This window comes from Anabrus simplex, chromosome 6 (assembly GCF_040414725.1).
Source record: "Anabrus simplex isolate iqAnaSimp1 chromosome 6, ASM4041472v1, whole genome shotgun sequence".
NCBI lineage: Eukaryota > Metazoa > Arthropoda > Insecta > Orthoptera > Tettigoniidae > Anabrus > Anabrus simplex.
In genome coordinates, this window is record NC_090270.1 from 106,338,436 (window position 1) to 106,356,762 (window position 18,327).

Sequence of the window (18,327 nt, forward strand, 5' to 3'; positions counted from 1 at the left end):
TGGTGGTGATTATTGTTTTAAGAGGAAGTACAACACGCCATCTATCCTCTGTTAACACTAGTCAGAAGGAAAATGAAAAACACCCTGTCAAGGCCTCTCAAACTCCCACTCCCAAGCTGAAAGCCCCTGGTCCCCACTTCAGTCGCCTCTTACGATGGGCAGGGGATACCGTGGGTGTTATTCTACAGCCTCCAACTCCCCACCTGGACCATAATAACGTCTGTCAGTGGTAATGAAGATATCGGCCAATGTAAGATAAGGGCCACGAAAGGCGTGAAAATGAAAGACTCCCTAGCCCTCGCAAATCTAATAGCGTCGGAAAAAACAAGTGTTGACCAACAAAGGTCGGATAGGATAGATGAAAGTGAGGAGCCTGGCATAAGTAATTGGAAGCAATGTCAGGGCTCAGCTTAGGGCTCCTTGGTCTTCAACCCACGCTCCAAAGTTCTGAGCCCCTCGGACCACTTTTAGTCGCCTCTTACGATTGGCAGGGGATATCGTCGGTGTTATTCTACTGCCCCACCCACAGGGGGATAACATCTGTCAGTACAACACAGTTTATTTGCCCCAAATTGTCCTCTTGAATTCCAGTTTTATATTATGATCTTTCCTACTTTTAAAGAGCTCCATTCAAACTTATTCGTGTACTAGTGACATTCCATGCCATCCCTCCATTGACAGTTTCGGAAGACACTGCTTAGTCAAACAGCTCGTCTCCTTGCCCTCATGTCTTTCCAATCCAAAGATTGAAACTGTTTTGATACACTACTCATTTGTCGGAAATAACCCAGGAAAAATCATGGTGCTTTCCTACTCAAATCGTTCACTCAATAATTCACTAGATGTTTTCATTCAGTGTGCATCCTTTTATTAGGTTACAAAGAGACATTTCCTATCATGTCGGTAAACAAAGAGGATGCATCTTTTCTGTAACGAGGGCTAATTAACCTTAATTAACCTTAATTTTATACAGCAATTAAAATCAAGAGAGCAGAGCCAAATAAAGGTTTAGTTGAAGTTGCTGCTCTTTGACGCCTGACACTCGTCTAAGCCAGACAACAGTGAGGAAGAGACAGCTAGAGAGACAACCATCATGAGCGGTGCGGTGATTGTAAGATTGGTGTGCTTGTTATTCATCTCACAGGTGATACGAATCAAATTCTATTGTTGTCAAAAGGGTACTCCTCGTAATTAGAATGAGGAATTTTTCATGACTATCTGCATCGATTTGGTATTGACATTTGTATCTTAGGCCTTCCGCACACTGAGCTACTTCAGCGCTACTTCGGAGCGACGTGAAGTTGCTTACAAATTATGTTCTTCCAATGTGATTTAATGGAGCGCCACGCTACTTCGAGGAGTGGTGATGGTGGTGGTGATTATTGTTTTAAGAGGAACCATCCTCTATATAACACTAATCACAGAGAAAAAATGGAAGGGATCCGACACTTTGGAAAATGAAGGTATCGGCCAATGAAAGATAAGGGTCATGAAGGGCGTGAAAAAAAATTTATTTTTTTTGCTAGTTGTTTTACGTCGCACCGACACAGATAGGTCTTACGGCGACAATGGGACAGGAAAGGTCTAGGAGTGGGAAGGAAGCGGCCGTGGCCTTAATTAAGGTACAGCCCCAGCATTTGCCTGGTGTGAAAATGGGAAACCACGGAAAACCCTTTTCAGGGCTGCCGACAGTGGGGTTCGAACCTACTATCTCCCGAATACTGGATACTGGCCGCACTTAAGCGACTGCAGCTATCGAGCTCGGTTGCGTGAAAATGAAAGACTCCTTAGGCCTCGAGTGCTCTAATACAATGGGGGTCGGAAAAGAACAAGTGTTGATCAAGGGAGGTCGGAGAGGATAGATGAAAGTGGGAAGCCTGGCATAAGTGAGTGGGAGCAATGCCAGGACTCAGCTCAGGGCTCCGTGTTCGCCAACCCACGCTCTAAAGTTAAGAATGCCTAGAGCCCCTTTTAGTAGCTTCTTACGACAGGCAGGGGATTCCGTGGGTGTTATTCTACCACCCCCATCCACAGGCGTCCGCCCGGAGGTCAGATAGTAATTTTCTATTACTGTTGTGTACCTTAGAGTTCCTGTGTTTTCATGTTCTGCCTTGCATACTGGCTATTTAATATAAAGGGCGTCCAAGAATTGCTCATTTTGTAAGCTTACTCTAAATTCATGTTGTTCGTATGTTTATTTATATCAATGGGATCTCGGATATATTTCAAGATTCCTGGAGAGATCTGCTAAAATATTAGCCTTTTAAAAAAATCGTGTTTTGTTTCAGATGAGTGTTGAACTATAGCTGAATTCACCACGTCGTTGTTCTTGGTATGAGGAATATGTAAATAGCCTAGGATCAGGGATGGCGAACCTTTTCCAGCTATTGTGCCATTTTAAGTCTGGTTTATTATTCTCAACTGTCTACTGTGCCACTTGTTATTTACCTTTACCGAGCTCGATAGCTGCAGTCGCTTAAGTGCGTCCAGTATCCAGTATTCGGGAGATAGTAGGTTCGAACCCCACTGTCGGCAGCCCTGAAAATGGTTTTCCGTGGTTTCGCATTTTCACACCAGGCAAATGCTGGGGCTGTACCTTCATTAAGGCCACGGCCGCTTCCTTCCCACTCCTAGCCCGTATCTGTCCCATCGTCGCCATAAGACCTATCCGTGTCGGTGCGACGTAAAGCAACTAGCAACAAAAAAAAAAAAAAAAATTTTTACCTTTGGAATGGCTACAACCCCCTCCCCCCGACTTCCATCCTTAATTTCAAATTATGTTTCATAATATGTTATTACCTATATATTGTAAAACATTCATTTTATTGCACGTTCCGTACCGGTAATCGTATTTTGTCAATACCGCAAAATTACATTTTCAAACATGTAAGTTTTAAGAATTCCTAACTTCATTTTTGTTTAAGTATAACAAGCACCCCTTGTAACACACTTCGTCATTGAGTATTACTGGATATAGAAACCAAAATGACTAATATTGCCAAAGGACCGTAAGTGAAATGTCGATGTCAACTTTAGTGAGAAACTTCATGTTAGGTTCATAACTTGTCTTCAATAACACTCAAGAAGCACTTAGGTCTGAATCAAGACGGTTTCTAACTGTTGACTTCACAACTATCATTGCATAAGTCCGGCTCCATGGCTAAATGGTTAGCGTGCTGGCCTTTGGCCACAGGGGTCCCGGGTTCGATCCCCGGCAGGGTCGGGAATTTTAACCTTAATTGGTTAATTTCGCTGACTTGGGAGCTGGGTGTATGTGTCGTCTTCATCATCATTCCATCTTCATCACGACGCGCAGGTCGCCTACGGGAGTCAAATCAAAAGACCTGCACCTGGCGAGCCGAACTTGTCCTCGGACACTCCCGGCACTAAAAGCCATACGCCATTTCATTGCATAAAATAGCTGCTCGCATGCGTACGATGACCCAAACAAAGTAAGTAACGCTGTAGCAAGTTTCTTCATGGCCGAAAACATTTGTTGGACGCTGTTCCACTGTTCAAGTATTAAGTTCTCCGGCTTCTGGAAAGAGTATTCACCATCAACAGCACACTCGATTTTCAGCAACTCTTTACCAATATGTAGGGATTTGTTCACCGATGTACTGCTTTCGTGAAATTTAGTCAACTCCATTTCTAAACTCTCAATATCCAACCACTCAAAAAATGACCTTGATATCACTCATTTGTGCAGTATGAGGTGGTGGTGGTGGTGGTGGTGGTGGTGGTGGTGATTATTGTTTTAAGAGGAAGTACAACTAGGCAACTATCCTCTATGTAACACTAATCAGAGAGAAGAAATGGAAGGGGTCCGACACTTCGAAAAATGAAGGTATCGGCGAAAGGAAGACAAGGGCCGCGAAGGGCATGAAAATGAAAGACTCCCTAGCCCTCGCAAACCTAACAGCGTCGGGATCGGAAAAGAACAAGAGTTGACCAAGAGAGGTCGGAAAGGATAGATGAAAGTGAGGAGCCTGGCACAAGTAAGTGGAAGCAATGCCAGGATTCAACTAAGGGCCCCGTGGTCGCCAACCCACGCTCCAAAGTTCAGAGCCCCTAGGGTCCCTTTTAGTCGCCTCTTACGACAGGCAGGGGATACCGTGGGTGTTATTCTACCGCCCCCACCCACAATGGGGTGCAGTATGAGGTTTAGAAATAAAGTGCAATAGTTTCTCCAAATTTCGAAATTGGGATAATCTCTTGGCAACTATTTTGTCTTACAAAATTCGAAACAATAAACAGTTACACACTAAGAATAATTACGCGATGCTGGCAACTCGATTGGTTCGTCGGCAAAATCTGACATTCATCTGACTTGACTTCTGGACCTATCAGTGTTGCAGTGTTGCCAAAATGCACGTCTGAATGGAACTAGAATTTAGATTTTCGTTATTTATTTCTTAAACCTGAAACACTATAAATATACGATGCATGAAATGTGTATAGTCTACAGTACAAGACGTACATACCATGTGCATGTGGTGTGCCACGGAAAACGTGTTTGCGTGTCATCTAGTAATAGTTTATTATTGTTCTTGTTGTATCACCATGATCACGATTTATTATAAACATATGAAAAATTTTGTCAGTTGTCCTTGGACACTGTATTACAGTATTATTATCTGTCATAATAGCATAGTTCCTTACCAGTATTTCGGTTAACATCTGTTATAATCGCATACTTTCTTTCCAGTATTTCAGTTCCAATGGCAGCGTTATAGACGTTAGTAAAGAAGACATTGAAGAGACGCGAAAATTGTGGACCGAATACAAGAAATTGAGCTCAACTCCCGTGGCCATATCATCGCTGTAAGTAGACAACACAGCAAGTACTATTCAGTATTCTTTAAAGCAACGTTAAACATAAATTATTATCATTATTATTATGATTATTATTATTATTATTATCCATCTGTTTACCCTCGAGGTTCGGTTTTTCCCTCGGACTCAGCGAGGGATCCCACCTCTACCGCCTCAAGGGCAGTGTCCTGGAGTTTCAGACTCTTGGTCGGGGGATACAACTGGGGAGAATGACCAGTACCTCGCCCAGGCGGCCTCGCCTGCTATGCTGAACAGGGGCCTTGCGAGGGATGGGGAAGATTGGAAGGGATAGACAAGGAAGAGGGAAGGAAGCGGCCGTGGCCTTAAGTTAGGTACCATCCCGGCATTCGCCTGGAGGTGAAGTGGGAAACCACGGAAAACCACTTCCAGGATGGCTGAGGTGGGAATCGAACCCACCGCTACTCAGTTGACCTCTCGAGGCTGAGTGGACCCCGTTCCAGCCCTCGTACCACTTTTCAAATTTCGTGGCAGAGCCGGGAATCGAACCCGGACCTCCGGGGGTGGCAGCTAATCACGCTAACCACTACACCACAGAGGCGGACATTATTATTATTATTATTATTATTATTATTATTATTATTATTATTATTATTATTATTATTATTATTATTATTATTATTATTATTATTACCGTTTTCACTAAAGAAAGTGAAAAGTGGCATCAATATTTTTATATTCGCGGCCTCTATGAGTATTGTCTTTTTTTCAAAAATTTGCACACTTAAGTAAGGAATATTTTTGAAGAGTGATACGGATATTCAAGTGTTATCATTCTGCTGCAATCTGATTGGCTCGAATTCTCCCATTTTCTCACAGATGAACGGTTTCTGGACCAAAGAAAAACACATTATCAAGTAAAGACACTGAAGTCAGTTTTGTTGTTGAATACATTCAAGGATCTTACTTGCCGTAAGTTATTTGAAATGATATCTTCTGAAATCTGGCACTTGAAATATATTCAGTTTTTCTGAAAAATGCCGGGATAAAGAGAATGTGGCATTTTAAAAACATATGTGAAAGCCATTTTTATTTTCGGACATGCTGTAGGTACTGCGATGGTACAGGTATGGCATCGTAAAACAGTACCTTCATATGAGGAGCATATTTCCAAAACGTCCTTTCTCCACATTTTGAGGAAATTGACTTATGGGTGCACTGATAATGTCCATCTCTTTCTCCGTGGAATAGTGATGAGGTTTTTTTTTGGCAGAATGTCCTTTTTATAAGCACAAAACACAGTTAAATATGAGCTATGTTTCCAAAGAGTCTCTTCTCCAGAGAAATATGGCTGACTGGAGTGCATCACAATTATGTTTACTGTATGACAAGGACTGCCATTATTGTTTCAAAGCTGTCTCTTATCCTCCAATACAACTAGATATAAAGGCAATGCAAAACGAGCATTTTATGTAATTTCTTTGCAAATATGGTGATAATTGTGTAGTGGAAACATTGTTGCATGACTATGAGATTTAGGAAAACAATTGAACTACAGGTTATGGTGTAATAATACATTCAAGTCCTTGTAATTTGTGTGCGTTTTTTGCCTAGTTATTGTGCTTTTACGCATATTGTTTGGTATATTTAATAAGTTTGGACATACTTTTTGTCAGGTGTTTACTGTTACATTCGTTTCCACGCAAAATAATGGCAGAAAAACAGTCAAATGAAGATAGAAAAACAGTGTAGTAGTTCCTGCTCCCTTGAGAAAAGGGAGAAAACGTACTAGGAATGAGGGGGAGTGGAGGAAAAATGTTAAGAAACGAAAACTCTATGTTCAAAAGAGACCGCCACAGATGCCGAAGTGTACGCATGTCAGCAGTGTTTTGAAGTGTAAAGAGTTATCTATGCAGAATGTTCAAATGTATTTCCAAAACGTCTCTTATCCTTTTTATATTTCCAAAATGTCCCTTCTTCAACTCTTTTGTATTAATATCTAATGAACGGTATGGCATTAAATGCATTCTTTGATGGTGGGGAATTGTGGGATGTATAACAATTAGCTAGAAGAATGTTTGAGAGAGTCAAACTCAAAATTGCATTTTCTATTCGTTTTTTCTCCTTTCTGTAAATTAGAAGCTGCTGGAGAAAGGACGTTTTGGAAATATGCTCCTCATATATGGTCATTCAAGAGTGGTGGTGATTTTTGTTTTAAAAGGAAGTACAACTAGGTAATCATCCTCTCTGAAAGCTGCCTCTGTGGATCAGCGGTAGAGTGTCGGCCTCCGGATCTCAAGATAGCTGGTTCAAACCCGGCAGAGGTAGTCGGATTTTTGAAGGGCAGAAAAAAGTCCATTCGACACTCCATGTCGTACGATGTCGGCATGTAAAAGATCTCTGGTGACACATTTGGTGTTTACCCGACAAAATTCATTAAATCTCAGCCATAGACGCCCAAGAGAGTTTCGGTGTACACGGTCTGCCATCTAGTGGGCCTCGAGTAAAACGGAACGTCGAAACTGACGAGCAGACAGCCAGATGGCGTCAAATTGAAACGTCTGCATACGGTAGCTGAGGCCATACGATTATTATTATTATTATTATTATTATTATTATTATTATTATTATTATTATTATTATTATTATTATTATTATTTATCCTCTCTGAATAAATTAAGTGGAAGAGAAATGTGAAATAAAACGAAATTATTTATTCAACATAAGAATTCTGAAACTTCTTGCTGGAAAATTGGAATTTTCTACAAACGGGTTGGTCGATATGATTCGCGTACGCGATACTGATAGTGTTTTACAAAATATCCCGGCAAGTGTTAACAGAAGAAGCCGAGATTGTGGGCATAATCGAACGGTACCCGGAGAAAAACACGTGAAGTGTTCCGAGCGATGTTGGCGTCTCTCAGTATACTGTCCATCGGGTCTTGTATGGAGAGCGCCTGTGACCGTATCGTCTGCAACGTGTACACCTGTACAATGCCTGCAAGGCGAGGATTTTCTACAAAGGTGGATATTTGTACGCGGTTTCTAAACGAAATATTACAACAGCCTCTGTTTCCCTTCCAAGTGCTAGTCACAGATGGAGCCTGTTTCACGAGGAACAGGGTGTTAAATTTCTGTAATACCCGCACATAGGCAATCCTTAATCCACATAGGGTCTACGATTCGGCAGGGACATTTTCTGCGGCGATTTACAGTGAATGTGTGGGCCGGCATCATCGGGACCCTTGTATTATCAACGTGTCTGATTGGTACAAATTACCAAACGTTCGTGGTGGTGGCGGCGGTGTTTATTGGTGGTGATTATTGTTTTAAGAGGAAATACAACTAGGCAACCATACTCTATATAACACTAATCAGAGAGAAAAATGGAAGGGATCCGACACTTCGAAAAATGAAGGTATCGGCCAAAGAAAAACAAGGGCCACAAAGGGCGTGAAAATGAAGGACACCCTAGGCCTCGATACCTTATACCGTCAGAGTCGGAAAAGAACAAGAGTTGACCAAGGGAGGTCGGATAGGATAGGTGAAGGTGAGGAGTCTGGCACAAATGGAAGCAATACCAGGACTTAGCTAAGGGTCCCGCGGTCATTAACCCATGTTCCCATGGGGCCCCTTTTAGTCGCATTTTGCTACATGCAGGGGAAACCGTGAGCCTAACGTTCCTTAGAAATGAATTACCAAGTAGTGGCGTATACTGAGGGCTATCAAGTCTATCGGTGAAGCCCTAACCTCAAATGAGAACTATGGAAATCTAAAGCACATTATATATATATATATATATATATATATAATAAGAGTTTTGTCTGTACATTGCTCAGAATTTAAAAAGGATGGTATTTCTGTATCGGTTGTGTCCATAGTAGCAAGCCCCAGCATTTGCCTGGTGTGAAAATGGGAGACCATGGAAAGCCATCTTCAGGGCTGTCGACAGTGGTTTTCGAACCCACTACCTCCCGGATGCAAACTCACAGCTGCGCGCCCCTAACCGCACGGCCAACTCACCCGGTCGTACCGAGTATAATAGCCTGCCTGAATATTGGCAGGAAATAGCTGGAGAGTTAGATAACTTTCTTCTTAAGCATGCCATTCCTCTGGTCCATACATTTTCTGATACTACTGGTACGTAACAAACTGGTTCATCTTAGCATTCGAGCTATTCAATCCCTACTCCGAGGCACTGATAGAAATGAGCAGTGCGTATATTTAACAGAACAGTGGCAGAGGAGTGTTCACGGCTGTCTGCGGCCTGGTCTTTCCAGCACTGGAACTTCGGACTGTTAGATCAGCACCGTAGTACTGTTCGTTAAAAGTGAGAAAATGTGCGGTTTTTCATTTAAGTGAGTATTTTATATGATAACAGTGCTTTTAATCCCTACATTCCTACTGACGTTTTTGTAATGGCCTAAGTTAACTGTAGTTAGGAAAACCACAAGGACAGTCTTTCTGAGAATCCCGTAGCGAAGCACGGGTACATCAGCTAGTATTGTAAATATCTCGCGCATTGTTCCATTTACAAAACTTGAATGCAATGAGATAAAACGTCGCTCGTATTTCTGAGTGCAAGGCGTCGGAGAAAGTCCCTCTCCCCCCGCCTCACGACGCATGGCCACGAATGCCTAGTTGGTGCGAAGACCGGCGGGATAGGTGTGTTACGCTTCGGTCTGTCAGATAGAGATGGGCTAAACTGTTATTTTCCAATAGGATGTTCCAACATTCCAGTTCCATTGAAATAACATGTTCCAGAAACATGTTCCAAAAGTAGCAAAGCATAATGTTACTTAACGAAGTTGTTACTAGAAGGCGCCAGATATCTTGACCGGTGAGTGATACAGCGCTATCAGTGGAAGGGGAGGTATCTGATGTACCGTAGTATACTACACCGACAGCTGTATGCATTGGGTGCGAAAATAACAGGAAACGCCCCCACCGATAGCCGAGACGTGACGGTTTCGATTGATTACTGCCGATAAAAATACTGTATATGATTCAGAAATAGGACAAAATTGTATATGTACACTGGGCTCGCCCTTTTCACTAGACCACCGGGCGAGTTGGCCGTGCGGTAAGGCGCGCGCGGCTGTGAGCTTGGATCCGGGAGATAGTGGGTTCGAATCCCACTGTCGGCAGTCCTGAACATGGCTTTCCGTGGTTTCCCATTTTCACACCAGGCAAATGCTTGGGCTGTACCTTAATTAAGGCCACGGCCAGTTCCTTCCCACTCCCAGCCCATTCCTATCTGTCTGTCTGTTAGATCATCAGCCCAGAGGCTGGTTGGATCCTCGAATAGCACCACAAAGGTTATGCAATTATAAGGAAACTGCAAAAACCAATGGCAGCACCAAAATGAGGCGTACTAAGCAAGATGAGGAGTGAGGTAGTTTGCCATTGCTTTCCTATCTGATCTTCGCTAAAATACTTACCTGCGTCGGTGCAACGTAAAGCCAGTTTAAAAAAGCAATAATCGCATATAAAATCAGTGAACATAAAGTGCATATGGCGTAGATTACAACTGGTTACAAATGCCTTTTATCGCGAAAATCAGTTCTCGAAATAGTACACAAAACAAATAAATTTAAACAATTAACAAACTTACCGCACAATATGCGTAATCAAATTCTTCACTTGACAATCGTACTTTAAGATCACATTCTGTGATCAGTAAATCAAGAAGAAGGCAATACAAAATATCACACACTGGAACAAGACCACACATTTTAGGAACAAATTTATCATGATGAATGTTTTAAAAACAACGGATGTCTGTTTCCCTGTGACAGGTTGTGGTGGTAATTGAGATGACTGGGGGTTTCACCTGTGGATGCTGTGGGTATAATTCCAATGACTGTTCTAATATTTTCATTAAAAACTGACGTTATAGCAGGCCCTAATTGATGCAGTCATCTTCGTTACATTGTGAGTACCGGAAGAAATTGAAGAGGCTGAGTTTGAATGGGCTCCCATATTTAGATTGGGAATTTTGAAATTAGTGACTGTAGACTTAAAACGAATACGGTACAATAATGCTATTGGCTTTACGTCCCACTGACTACTTCCACGGTTTTCGGAGACGCCAAGTCCCGCAGGAGTTCTGTTACTTGCCAGTAAATCTGTCCACACGAAGCTGGCATATTTGAGCACCTTCAAATTCCACGGGACTGCCAGGATCTAACCTGCCAAGTTAGGGTCAGAAGACAAGCGCCTCAGTTGTCTAAACCACTCAGACCGGCAGACTTAAAACAGCCTTGATCACGAATATCATAAGAAGTGAATTTATTGGCATTGCCATTCACTGAGAAGTATGCCTTTATGTAGGCTAACCTGTGTTCGAACTTCTATTTATTATAAACCTCAGCGGAGTTCTTTCGAAACCTTACGACTTTACATAATAACAATACGCTTCAGAAATTATAATACTGTGGCTGTTACCTTTACGTAATACTCGGCTGTGGTGGAACAGTGTTCCACAGAGCTTAGATTGTTACCTCAAGAGAACATTCATTGCAATGGAACAGTGTTCCACAGACCTTGGGGTGTTATCTCGACAGAACATTCAATGCGATGAAACAATGTTCCACAGAGCTTGAGCTGTTACCTCAAGAGAACATTCATTGCAATGGAACAGTGTTCCACAGACCTTGGGCTGTTATATCGACAGAACATTAATTGCGATGGAACAGTGTTCGACAGACCTTGGGGTGTTATCTCGACAGAACATTCATTGCGATGGAACAGTGTTCGACAGAGCTCAGACTGTTACCTCAACAGAATAACAACGAAACGTATTAGGACGCGCGCTTCGGTTGCTACCTCAGCAGAGAACGCGTTATGGTGGAACAGTGTTCCAAGTTCACGGGATTCACTCAAGAACCTTGCTAAGTTGTAATGAACTAAAATAACTCCAGTATTTATCAAGTGATGTAGAATGACGGAATGACTAATGAAATAATGAAGGGTTGAGGAAGAACAGTTAACTGTTACAAATATAACAGGGTTAGTTGAGTAACATGTTATTCTGGTAACATGTTACCAGGTTGAAACACTGTTATCTTAACTTTTGTGTTAAATACCGCCCATCTATACCGTCAGATCGCCACTGCTAACAAGGGAGAGATAGCTTAAAGACTCGAAGTTCTCCGGAAGTTTCCGAATTGACACGCGTTCCTCATCGTATATACTTCCTCACCTCATACTTCTGACTTATTATAAAGATAACAGAGTACTGGTATTTCACTCCCTTTTGCTTCTAAATCCTTGTAGAAAGACACTGCATGTCTACTGTTATATATGAGTAATATAGTTTTTTTTTTTTATAGGTATAAGTAGATTTGCTAAAATGAAATGCACTCTTCCAGCTTTAGTATTATCTTTGATTGGTCGGAATCGAACCTGTGATTATGGGTCGGATACCACCACTAATCTCCCGAGGAAACTAATAAATCAGTGAACGATGGGTACGACTGATAGCAATGCTGTAAAATTCAAACATTTTAATTTAATAATAATAATCGTGTACGGCATCTGTATAGACTTGGTGGTGACCTAATGAGGATGAAATGAATGACGAATACGTGATAAACACCCAGTCCCCAAGCCAGGGGAATTAGGAATATGAGGGAGTTGATTTTGAGATCTGAACCGGGCCCATCGGACCGAAGGCAATCATTCTATCCATTTCGTCACAAAGCCAGACTTTAATTTGCTAAACCTTAGACTACCATCTCCACTCATCAGGTATTGATTACTGACAGTAGCAGAAGCCAGGGCAATAGCTTGTGAAGCAGCCTTGACAACACAGCAGGCTACTCCGTTGGTTATTGGCTGCAGCTCAGAACGCTTAGGGCTTGACATTCACTAAACCAACTATCCGAAAGGGGTAACCTAAGTCTAGTGGTAGCCCACGTCTTGATCCCAGCATACGCCACTGCTACCAGTGTATCTTGAGAATGTAGCGTTGCAAATGCGCTGAAGATGTACTTTCTTCGTGATGGTGCACCTCCTCATGTGAGTTTCGGTGTACGTGAATATGTCCACAGTTCATTTACACGCCGTTGTAGAGGACACACTGACCAGTTAGGTGGCCAGTTCGGTCTCCTGACTTAAATCATCCGTATTTTTACCTACGGGACCATATCAAATTTCTGGTGTATGCAAGTGAAATCGATACGAAAGATGAGCTCCGCCAACGTACTTTTGCTGCAGCGTAATCCATACGGCTGGACCCGCAAGTGTTGGGGCATCATGGAGTGAGCTCAGATAGAAAGATATACCGAGCTCGATAGCTGCAGTCGCTTAAGTGCGGCCAGTATTCGGGAGATAGTAGGTTCGAACCCCACTGTCTGCAGCCCTGAAAATGGTTTTCCGTGGTTTCCCATTTTCACACCAGGCAAATGCTGGGGCTGTACCTTAATTAAGGCCACGGCCGCTTCCTTCCCACTCCTAACCCTTCCCTGTCCCATTGTCGCCATAAGACCTATCTGTGTCGGTGCGACGTAAAACAACTAGCAAAAAAAAAAAAGATAGAAAGATGAGATTAATGAGCCTGCCGTAAGTAAGAGGAAACAGTGGCAGATTCAGATAAGATCCCCGTGGCCACAAGCCCATTGCTGCGGTGGTGGTGGTGGTGGTGGTGGTGGTGGTGGTGGTGGTGGTAATTATTTTAAGAGTAAGTTACAACTGTGCAAACACCCTCCATTAACACTAATCAGACGGAAAGTGGCAGAGGTCCGACACTTCGATAAATGAAGGTATTGACAAAAGAAAGACAAAGGCCACGAAGGGTGTGAAAATAAAAGATTCCCTAGACCTCGTAACCTAATACCGTCGGAATCATAAGAGAACGAGAATTAGCCGAGGGAGGTCAGACAAGAAAGATGAACGTGAGGAGCCTGACACGAATAAGCGGAAACAACGCTAGACCCAGCTTTGGGAACCGCGGTCACTAAACCACGCTCCCAAATTGAGAGCCCCTGTTAGTCACCTCTTACGACGGACAGGGGATATTTCGATGTTATTCTACCTCATCCACACACAGGGGGTGAGGAAACAGAGATACATTCGCAAAATCAAGAATGTCTCATCTGAAACGAAAGAACATTGCAGACTTTTTAAAGTGAATTCATGCCTGTAAAGTAATTTTTATACGTCACTCTACGTTTTAAAAGCTTATTAGGCATAGTTTAGTGACCAGTTAGCCCATAGAACTGTACCCTTTTTCACTTCATCAGATATACGAGATAATAGAATGTAACTCTACTGTTACAATACAGCGTAATGTGAAATTTGATTTTATTTACAGTAAAATAATTTTACTTTTCTTTCCGTTAAGGTTTTAATTTTAACGTAGACTTCCGTTCCCCAGAGCCTCCGTGGCTCAGGCGGCAGCGCGCCGGACTCGCACCGCTGGGTTCCGTGTGAGATTTGTGCTGGACAAAGCGGAGGAGGGGGGACAGGTTTTTCTCCGGGTACTCCAGTTTTCCCTGTCATATTTCATTCCAGCAACACTCTCCAATATCATTTTATTTCATCTGTCATTCATTAATCATTGCCCTAGAGGAGTGCGACAGGCTTCGGCAGCCGCACAGTTCCTATACTCGCCGCTAGATAGGGCTTCATTTATTCCATTCCAATGACTGGGAACAGGCTGTGTACTTACGTTCCCCGACAACGGGTACGTGGAAAGAAAAATGTTAAGACACTTTTAATGTTTGGGTAGAACGCGTGTATAGCCCAGAGTATTTAACCTACGATTATATTTAATGTTTCAGTTGACAGATAAAAGAGAAGGTTACCTTTTGAAACAAAAAAATTGAAAATCTGAAATATAGTTTTTATTAAATAGCGCTTCAAAGAAGACGAAATTTGTGCTAAATAAGTGATGTCACACGCATACTCTGTTATAAGATGGCGCTGTATTCACTCGCGCTCTCAGTTGGAGGTTAGCTGCCGTTGTGAATACATCGTGGTCAGTTGTCCGGCTCCATGGCTAAATGGTTAGCGTGCTGGTCACAGGGGTCCAGGGTTCGATTCCCGGCAGGGTCGGGAATTTTAACCTTAATTGGTTAATTTCGCTGGTACGGGGGCTGGGTGTATGTGTCGTCTTCATCATCATTTCATCCTCATCATGACGCGCAGGTCGCCTACGGGTGTTAAATCAAAAAACCTGAACCTAGCGAGCCGAACTTCTCCTTGGACACTCCCGGCAGTAAAAGCCATACGCCATTTCATTTCAGTTGTATAGAATAAAAAATTTAATAATGGAAAGGAAGTGGTGGTGGTGGTGATTTTTGTTTTTAAAGAGGTAGTACAACTAGGCAACCATTCTCTATTAACACTAATAAGAGAGAAAACATCGAAGGGGTCCGACATTTCGAAAATGAGAATATCGAAGAAAGACAAGGGCCACAAAAGGCGTGAATATTAAAGACTCCTTTTTTTACGAATTGTTTTACGTCGCACCGACACAGATAGGTCTTATGGCGACGAAAGGGCAAGGAAAGGGTTAGGAGTGGGAATGAAGCGGCCGTGACCTTAATGAGGTACAGTCCCAGCATTTGCTTGGTGTGAAAATGGGGAAACCACGGTAAACCATCTTCAGGGACTGCCGACAGTGGGGTTCAGTTTCGCAAAAATAAGTAAGGAATATATTTGTTATGCGGGTTTTTTTTGTTAGTGGCTTTACGTCGCACCGACACAAATAAGTCTTATGGCGACGATGGGATAGGAAAGATCTAGGAGTTGGAAGGAATCGGCCGTGGCCTTAATTAAGGTACAGCCCCAGCATTTGCCTGGTGTGAAAATGGGAAACCACGGTAAACCATTTTAAGGGCTGCCGACAGTGGGATTCGAACCCACTATTTCCCGAATGCAAGCTCACAACCGCGTGCCCCTAGCCGCACGGCCTGCTCGCCCGGTAAGACTGATACGGACTCTCAGTTCTGCTGGAGTCTGGTTGGCTCAAATGCTCCCATTTTCTCAAAGATGAACAGTTTCTAGCCCAAAGAGAAGAAAACATTATCAAGTGAAGACCATGAAGTCAGCTGTGTTGTTGAATACATTCAAGGATCTTACTTGTCGTAAGTCCTTTGATATGATATCGCGAATACTGGATACTGGTCGCACTTAAGCGACTGCAGCTACCAAGCTCGGTAAAGTGAAAGACTCCCTAGGCCTCGATATCTAATACCGTCGGGGAGGAAGAGAAAAAGAGTTGACCAAGGAAGGTCGGATAGGATAGGTGAATTTGAGGAGCCTGGCACACGTAAGTGGAAGCAATACTAGGACTCAGCTAAGGGCCCCGTAGTCGCCAACCCACGCTCCCAAGTTGACAGCCCCTGGGACTCATTTTAGTCACCTCTTACGACAGGCAGGGGATACCGTGGGTGTTGTTCTACCGCCCCCACCCACAGGGGGTTTGCTTCTGAGGAAGTTGACTGGGTCGATTCTTGGTTAATAATATGAAATTTCCGAAATATCGAGTACCTCTGGTTCGGGCCGCACGTAAAACTGTATGTTCCGCGGATTACCTATAGCACCATAGGTAGGTGTTCCACTCCTGCATCTCCACACTTCACACGCATATTCTGTTATAAATAAGATAGCGCTGTGTTTGTGCGCTCATTTGGAGGTTAGCTGTCGTGAATACACCGTGCTCAGATTTATTTAAGACTACGAAATCCTCAAAACCCTGCGGCCGTTGCATTAGTGACAGCCTACCACCAATATTTTTCCTTGGATTATCCCGCCTTTTATTGTCTACCGAAAATGTCCTGGTCCCGTAAGTGACGGATAAAAGGGGATGAACTGTATAGGATTAAAACAACAGTAAACTGTGGAAGGTGTTGTGGATATCAACTTGGCATCTTCATTGCTGATAATCTTACAACGTACTGCTAAAATTGGTCCGTCTCTGTGGTGTAGTGGTTAGCGTGATTAGCTGCCACCCCCGGAGGCCTGTGTTCGATTCCCGGCTCTACCACAAAAATTTGTAAAATGGTATGAAGGCTGGAACGGGGTCCACTCTGCCTTGGGAGGTCAACTGAGTAAAGGTGGGTTCAATTCCCGCCTCAGCCATCCTAGAAGTGGTTTCCGTGGTTTCCCACTTCTCCTCCAGGCAAATACCGGTACCTTACTTAAGGCCACGGCCGCGTTCTTCCCTCTTCCTTGTCTATTCCTTCCAATCTTTCCATCCCGCCACAAAGCCCCTGTTCAGCATAGCAGGTGAGGCCACCTGGGAGAGGTACTGGTCCTCCTCGCCAGTTGTACCCCCACGCTCCAGGACACTGCCCTTGAAACAGTGGAGGTGGGATCCCTCGCCGAGTCCGAGGGAAAAACCAACACTGGAGAGTAAACAGATTAAGAAAGGGGAAGAAGACTGCTAAAATTGAATTTGTACGTTCCTTTACTGGAACGCTGCAACCGAATAAAAAAAGAAACCTAACTCAACTTTTCTTATTTCAAACAGATTTGCGAAGCTGCTTCCTGCTAATGCATTGCTGGAGACGGGATTCCGAGATGAGCTTATTGCTATGTTAGGCAAGAATAGCAACAATACAGTGCTAGACGGATCACAGCTGCTGATAATTTGGATAGACAAAATTATGGAGGATTTAGACAACGACAAGGAACTTCAGAGGGACATCGATGATATGAAGCTTCGACAGAAAAACTTAAACAGCGGAAAGGCAAAAGTAAGTATCATTCGCGATAACATGAATGTGCCCCAAAAAGGAGGTCAGAATTTCAATTAGATAATGTCTAAACTTAGGGTACAAATTTTTAAAATACATTGTGATCCTACTAAAGAAAACAGCAATTAATATTTTGAGTGCCGGAAAAAAAATTTGTACACCCTGGTGGTGGTGGTGGTGATTATTGTTTTAAGAGGAAGTACAACTAGGCAACCATCCTCTATATAACACTAATCAGAGGGAAAAAGAGAAGGGATCCGACACTTCGAAAAATGAATATATCGGTCAAAGAAAGACAAGGGCCACGAAGGGCGTGAAAATTAAAGACTCCTTAGCCCTCGCAAACCTAATAGCGTCGGGGTCGGAAAAGAACAAGAGTTGACCAAGGGAGGTCGGATAGGATAGATGAAAGTGAGGAGCCTGGCACAAGTAAGTGGAAGCAATGCCAGGACTCAGCTAAGGGCCCCGTGGTCGCCAACCCACGCTCCAAAGTTCAGAGCCCCTGGGGCCCCTTTTAGTCGCCTCTTACGACAGGCAGGGGATACCGTGGGTGTTATTCTATCACCCCCACCCACAGGGGGTAGTACACCCTCTCAGAGTTTCCCAATTCACTCAAGATTTATTGTTGAAACAGTGCATATGGAGTACATGAAATGATTACATTCACATATCAATAGCTCAAGTGGTACTGAGGTACCAGGTGTCGATCCATGCTGAAACACCCATATTAGTACGTGGTGTATCCTCCACGGCAGCAATGAAGGCGCTGATTTTGGCATCCATTCGAACATATAATTGGCTAATACTATCTTGGGATACATTATTC

The 18,327-nt window shown here is 43.2% G+C and overlaps 1 protein-coding gene across 1 annotated transcript in view; it reads left to right on the forward strand.

The window, feature by feature from the left end:
* Window positions 1-1,042: 1,042 nt before the first annotated feature.
* LOC136875512 (uncharacterized) overlaps window positions 1,043-18,327 on the forward strand; it is a 37,845-nt gene continuing 20,560 nt past the window's right edge. The window contains exons 1-3 of the mRNA XM_067149060.2: window positions 1,043-1,144; window positions 4,709-4,824; window positions 17,276-17,501. Of these exons, the coding sequence (XP_067005161.1) occupies window positions 1,094-1,144; window positions 4,709-4,824; window positions 17,276-17,501 (393 nt within the window). The 5' untranslated portion in view covers window positions 1,043-1,093. The remainder of the gene's footprint in view (window positions 1,145-4,708; window positions 4,825-17,275; window positions 17,502-18,327) is intronic.